The 7,500-nt window shown below is 34.2% G+C and overlaps 1 protein-coding gene across 1 annotated transcript in view; it reads right to left on the minus strand.

Annotated features, from left to right (window-relative positions):
* Window positions 1-7,500, minus strand: part of LOC124946739 — a 111,359-nt gene that overhangs the window by 97,350 nt on the left and 6,509 nt on the right. The window contains exons 2-3 of the mRNA XM_047487901.1: window positions 6,560-6,653; window positions 5,139-5,168 (exon numbers count right to left, since the gene is read on the minus strand). Of these exons, the coding sequence (XP_047343857.1) occupies window positions 5,139-5,168; window positions 6,560-6,653 (124 nt within the window). The remainder of the gene's footprint in view (window positions 1-5,138; window positions 5,169-6,559; window positions 6,654-7,500) is intronic.

Consider the following 7,500-nt stretch of genomic DNA (forward strand, 5'->3'; position numbering starts at 1 on the left):
CAATCGTATCGGTCATATTCATTTTATTGTCAGGGCAAAGGTCAAAACCGATAAACGTTTGAATCTCTTTCCCTCCCAATGGTCACCCTTTTATAAGAAGAAAAAGAAAAAGTAAAATAAAAGTAATTGAGAGAAAGAGAGAGAGAGAAGGAGGGGGGAGAAAAATTCAAAATCGAATTCAAAGTCAGAAACGATTAAATTGCAAATCATCGATTTTATCGTCGGCGAACGATCGTAATAGTAGTCGATCGTTTTAGGAAGATTTTCCTTTTGGAGAAATGAAGACGTAGCATGGCCTCAAGTAGTATCGCGGAATCGGAAGAGTTTGACTATCTTGCAATAGAGGGCACACAAAGGAAAAGGTGCTTAAAAATTCAATGCATTTCAAATGGCCCAGGAATCCTATTCTGCTCCCTACGGCCCTGCCTGCCTACGCTTGCTTGCCTACTCGTGCCTTAATTTTCGCTTCGGAACACTCGCGAACGCTCGCTTCCTGGTTTTTACTCGAAACTTACCAGAGAGATAGAGAGATAGAAAGATAGAGATATAGAGAGAGAGAGAGAGAGAGAAAGAGAGAGCTTTTTCGTTTCCACCCTTTTTTTTTTTTTTTTTTTTCTTTTTTTTCCCCAAGCACCCTCCTCTAGCAACAGCCACCCACAATTCCCTTTCGACGTCTCCGCTTGATGCTTAGAATCGAGCGTTTATCCGAAGTATATGACGATAAGTACATACCATGGAAAGAAAAGATGATTTCATTGGTGTTTCCCCTTCGCAGAGAAACACTTTCGAATCAATTTTCAACAAATAAGTGGGTGTACTTATGTAGTACGTGTGTATGTATGTATGTATGTGTGTGTGTGTGCGCGCGCGCGCGTGTGTGTGTATGTGTGTCGATGCGCGCGCGATCGTATTTCACAGAAAATAATCTTTCAAGAAAAATTTAATACGAAGTATACAATGATATACTATCCTTTATTTTTCTTTTTTTACTTTTTCCTTTCTATTTCTTTCCTATTCTTCGAAACAATTAAAAATATATATTTCATTTCGTAATTACATCAATGAGATTAAAGGACAACTAATTAAAAAGACGATTTTTAATCGTAAGTAAGACTCCATTATCGTCCACGTCAGATTCAGCAATAGCAACAACAGCAACAAGCTAATGCCAGCAAACGTAATTGGCAGCTACTACTATTACTATTACTATTACTATTCTACTATTATTATTATTAGTACTATTATTACTACTACTATTGCTACTCTACTATTAATTCTCTCGATGTTCGTTGCTCGCAGCTGCTGCCACTGGTACTGTCGCTGTCGCTGTTGCTGTCGCTGTTGCTGTTGCTGTTGCTGTTGCTGCTGGTACTGTTGGTGCTGCTGCTGTTGGCGCGTTATTGTTATGCAGAAGCGATGTCGTCATGGCGGGCATTAACGGTACTGATTTACCGCTGTGATAACCTATTATTCCGTTCAAAGGCTAATTACTGTCACGGCTCGGGGATCCTCAAGTACAAACGCTAACTTTTTCTTGTACGGGAAGAAACGATAATCCTACGTTTCGCGTGTCGCCGTTCTCCTCGTCATCGTCGATGAGAATATAAGTTTGAAAAATTAATCGATTCCATGAGTTACGAGATAAATCTTAAAGAAATTTTCATTCCTATTCTAAACGAAATTCGTACGATGATAATAATAACAGAGGAATACGAAGAAGAAGAAGAAGGAGGAGAAGGAGGAGGAGGAGGAGGAAGAGGTGGAGGTGGAGGAATAAGAAGAAGAAGAAGAAGAAGAAGAAGAAGAAAGGAAAAAAGATAGGAAGGGGGAGGGGGCAGAAGGGAAAAGAGAGAAGAGTTAAGATCGATCAATCGATCGTTCCTATCGATATGAAAGAAATAATAAAAATATAAATAAAGGAGATAAAAATTGAAGATGAGTAATGATCAGAGTCTAACAGACGATTAAATGAAGGCATTTAGAGAGAGAGAGAGAGAGAAAGAGAAACAGAGAAGGTCTTTGTCCACGAAGCGTTTAACCGAGCGAATGCAACAAAGTAACATACCGAGTGCTGCCGGTCCGCGGATTTATTTTCAAGGCGTTATAGCCGGCTCGTAGCCAAATTTAGGACAGGATGTCGTTGCCCTCTACTCTCCTACATATGCTAGCGTACGTATGCCTCGCATACTTATGCACCTGCATCGGCCCACTTTCTTCTTCTCCTCGACTTCGGTTTGTGTCCTACTACGTACGTACGTAGCTTAAATCATTCATGAAGACGAAAAGATAGAGAGAGAGAGTGAGAGAGAGAGAGAGAAGGATGGAAGGAGAGAGAGAGAGAGAGAGAAATAGGTGTCAAGGATCATCATGAGAAATCGATCGAAACAAAATTTTTAATGTCAAAACACGAGAGAAAGAGAGAAAAAATTTTTAATGATTAATGCGAAGACATAATAACAAGATAATAAAAAAATATCTCGAATGATTCAGCGATTATAAAGAAATGTTATAAATAGTAAAACGATAAATTCCAAAGATGGAGAATAATTTAATCATTAAAAAAGGAAAAAAGAATCAATAGTAAATCATTCAAAAAAAAAAAAAAAAAGAAAGAAAGAAAAAAAAAAGATAAAAAATATCCTCGCATAACGTATAGATAAAATCAAAGCTAAAAATGAAGTATAAATAGACCTCATAAAAGAATAAAACAAATAAAGAAAAACCAAAAATAGATAAAAAAAAAAAGTAATGATAAAATAAAAAAAGAGAATAAAAACGACCAAAAGAAGCAACTTAATAATCCTCGCATAACGTGATGATAAAAATTAAAGGTAAAAAAAATTCCGATCATTAGAAAAAAAATAAAAAAAAAAAAAAAAAACAAAGATCAATAATCCTCGCAAACTTTATGGTGCATTCTCTCTCCGTATTTATCTACCTATCTATCTCCATCTTCATCCATTTCTTTAATACACAAATACGTCTGTATAGAATAACGTAAAACGTTAGCAAAGCGTCGGTGGCATCAGTTACGTTTTAAAGCTTAAACTACATATCCGCGTAATTATGGCGGTGTACCGGGCCCCGGTATACGTGCGCTTCGTTAATGCGTTTGCATGGCTTTAGTGTCGTCGTAAATAGCAACAGTTGGGAAATTAGCATCTGCAACGGAACACGGACACGAATGTTCACCAAAGGTGAGGTTAGTGTGTAAGCCCAACGGCGAATAATGCCTATCTTATAAACGTACTCTCTCTCTCTCTCTCTCTCTCTCTCTCTCTCTCTCTCTCTCTCTCTCTCTCTCTCTCTTTCCTTCTCTCCCACTATTACTAAAAACGACATCGCGTCTTTCCGTTTACGAAATCCTCTACTCTCTGCCGAAGGCAGGCGTTGCTAAAATCGCGTTGAGCTCTCAGCTTTTACGGGCAACGTCGTTGTTTTCCTCTTCTTCTTCTTCTTCTTCTTCTTCTTCTTCTTCTTCCTCTTCCCTCCATTTTATTTTCTTACCATCTTTCTTCTCTCATTTTTTTTCCTTTTTTATTCTTTTCTTTTTTTTTCATTACTATTATTATTATTACTATTTTTTTCTTTTTATTATTATTACGTTGAAAGCATCACCATCACCATCGCCGCCAACATCGTCGTTGTTGTCATCGGATAAGAAAAGAAAGTCTTATTCACCCGCTCACCCACTCATACTCTTATCACTCTATCTCACACACACACACACTCTCTCTCTCTCTCTCTCTCTCTCTCTCTCTCTCTCTCTCTCTTTTCTCGGATAATATTACGTACTTTTTTCTCGTTGGACCTTATCGATAAGAGAATCGAGGAAAGACGAGGTCGTCGAGCGTATAAATCACCTAGGATTATCAGCTAAAAGAAAAAGGCAAAGAAAAAAAAAGAAAAAAAGAAAAAAAAAAAGAAAAAGGAGGGGGGGGGGAAGAGAAGAGAGGGGGAAAAAAAAATAAAAAGAATGAAGAAGTCACAGTGTGATAGAATGTGAGTCGATGAGATACATATAAACACATACACACGCACACATACATATGTTTATAATATATATATATATATATATTTATATCGTTGAAAAATGTTCAATATCCTTACTAATAAAGAAGATCCGCCTACTATTATTATCTGAAATATAAATTTACGTCGATGTAAATTTTAAATAAACGAACGAATGAACGTACGAACGAACGAATGAACAAATGTAACACTTCGATGAAAGAAAGAGAAAAAAAAAAAAATAGCATTGACGATATAACGATGATCCTCGTTAGACGATACGACGTGTAGCAGGGATCTTATGCGAGTCTCGCGTTATGTAACCTGGCTACGTATTGTAACACACGGACTTACTGGCTTGCCGGTATGAGCTTTTACACGGGCCGTTTATGTGCCACGCGTTCTCTACTCTCCTCAGCACCCTCTGTACTACCCACCCCTTCTTCGTTGTGAACAAAAAATCGATAGACTGTCCTCGTACTCTCTCTCTCTCTCTCTCTCTCTCTCTCTCTCTCTCTCTCACTCTCTTTCTTTTTCTTTTCACAATTGAAAGAGAGAGAGGGAGAGAGAGAGAATGTGAGAATGAGACAGAGACAGAGGATTCAAAAATCTTTTGTTCGTTTCACTCGCGAATTTCTAATGTTTTTTTTTTTTCTTCTCTTTTCTTTTCTATTTTTATTTCTATTTCTTTTTGCTTTTTTTTCCTTCTTCTTCTTCTTCTTCTTCTTCTTTTTTTTCCATTTTCCTCAAGCTTTCGATGATTCAGAAAACAACGTATACGTGTATTACGTCCGTATAACTATATTTGATACGGTCCATTTGGACTATAGTAATTTTAGTCATTAATGGCGTGATTATGCAATAAATATCAAGCGATTTTACTTTGAGTATTAAAATTGAACAACGGATGTAAATATGTACGTACATACGTATGTATATTCATTATGAATGATTAAATCATCTTTAGATTTGATCAAAAGGCAACATGAATTCTTCCACGTTGCGAGCTATCAATATTTCGTTGTTTTCCTTTCTTTTTTTTTTTTTTTTGTTTTTCTTCCTCCTGTCCATCTTAATTTTTTATTAGAGTGATAATAATACTATTGTATTTACACGTTTTCACTCACCTATTTTTCTCCAGCTCGTTATGAGTCGTTCTGGAAAAAAAAAAAAGAAAAAAGAACAACATGTTGATCATCTTAGAAATGAACGTTTGTTTACGATTGATTAGGATTAACACGTTGATTACCATAATGGTCACCCGTCAACACCATCCTATCTATCTTTTTAATGGGGTTATGATGATCATCTATCATGACTATTTTTATCGCTAAATTTTACGAATTAATTTTGTTCTATCGAACACTATGAAAAATACAAAATTATAAATAATTTAAATAGTTGGATACGTTTTATATATATATATATATATATATATATATATATATATATTATATTTAGAAATTGTACAATTAAATCTTATCTCTCCAATCGATAATAATGCTATCACAATCACATTTTTTTTTGCTCAGGGTATTTGTCTTCGTGAAACATTTTCATTAATATATATATATTACGCTATCCAGTGCTGTAATTATTATTAGCACTGTAATTATATACGGCCGTTATATATCCCGTTGCCTCCTTCCCATCACCCTCCCCACCCCCACTCCTTCGATATATTAAAATCATTCAAAATTCTTCAGAATTCCCTGACAATCATGATATAATATTCACGAAGTGACAAAAATTAATAATCATTATTGATGATAATCATTGTTTTTCCTATAAATAAAATAATGAAATTACAAATAAAATGATAAAGAAAAGATCTCCTAGAAATAATACGTACAATGAAATAAAAAATAAAAATGGCAAATCTATCTAAATTTATGTGCAATCAACGTGTTAAATTATTAGGGTATCCAAAAAGTATGGGATTAAATTTATACTATGTATTACTGAATACAAAATAGATGAGAAAAGTTTATCATATAAACTTAAGTCCAAAAATGCTTATGATTTATTTTCATTCGTCGAATTTAGTAATTGTCGGATTCTTTCATTCTTTATTTCTTTCTTTTTTTGTTTTTTTTTTTCTTTCTTTCTTTCTTTCTTTCTTTCTTTTCCTCTGAACTTCTATTTATAGAGTCATGCAAAAAAATTGATTTATAAAAATACAAAAAATAAATACCAAAAGAAAATGAGAATGTATTCAAAATGCATTAACTATTATTTCCAATAAATTTGAAATAGAATGAATTTATGGCAATGGGTTAATTCGAACGAACGAAAGTTTGGATTTTTAAAGAGAAAAATATTTTCGAATATTTCTTACAATTGTCATAATAAATGATAAATATCATTATAAAACATATATCCTATCAATGAAACATTTTTGGGAATACGTAAGTTTATTAGATATAATAATATTAATATATAAATAATAATAATAATAATAATATTTTAATATTAACAAATATTAAATTATATCAATAATAAAATAAAAGGAAGTAATATATTTTATAAATAAATCATATATACGCACCTACTGCCTTGGGATTTTTTCGTTTTTGGCCTTTTTGTGACCGTCCGCATATCATCGGGTATCGGCATCGTCGAAGCATAGCCATGTTCAGCTTCTGCAATGACAAACCAATCACTTTCTGTGAACGATCGAAAGAAAGAAAGATATTTCGCATAGCATGAATGCCAAAGGGCATCGCCGCACGAACGAAAAAACCGTTTCCCTTCGCGGTGACGTGACCAGCTCCTCGTTAAGCTCGTTACACGGAAAGAAGAAGAAGAAGAAGAAGAAGAAGAAGAAGAAGAAGGAAAAAAAGAAGAAGAAGAAGAAGGAAAAGAAGAAGAAGAAGAAGAAGAAGACGAACGAACGACGAACGACGAGGCACGTTTATGTACGAGTATACTGCACGAGGAAATGAAGTCACGTCGTCTACGAAGGCATCCCTTCGGCCTTTCGCATCCTGTCCTTACTACTTTTTATCATCCCATACGTTAAACCAAACGATCTTAACTTTCCCGCGAAAAACTATATCCTCGATATACCAACGAGTGTTATCCCTTATAAATCATTTCGAATTATAAACTCGGAAAATTCAAATTTCGCGCCATTATTCATAATTGTCGAGAATTAACGAAATGATGTATCACGTACATTCGTTGATCTCAGAAGATGAAGAAAAAGGAAAAAAAAAAAAAATAAATAAATAAATAAATAAAAAAAAAAAAAAGAAGAGTTTATTAACCGCTATAATTATTTATATTCTTTAATCGCAATATACGTAATAAATCTGATATTTGTTTCTGATAAAAGGAAAAAAGGTATGAATGTAACATACTTGACAAACATTGATCCTCGGATATGAATCAACGATTAAATTTATATTGCAAGGAATACAATCGAAATATGTATTAAAATAACCGTGCGGTTTCAAAGCAAACACGAAGTTACAGATATTGAGAAAT

Source organism: Vespa velutina, chromosome 2 (genome assembly GCF_912470025.1).
Source record: "Vespa velutina chromosome 2, iVesVel2.1, whole genome shotgun sequence".
Taxonomy (NCBI): Eukaryota; Metazoa; Arthropoda; class Insecta; order Hymenoptera; family Vespidae; genus Vespa; species Vespa velutina.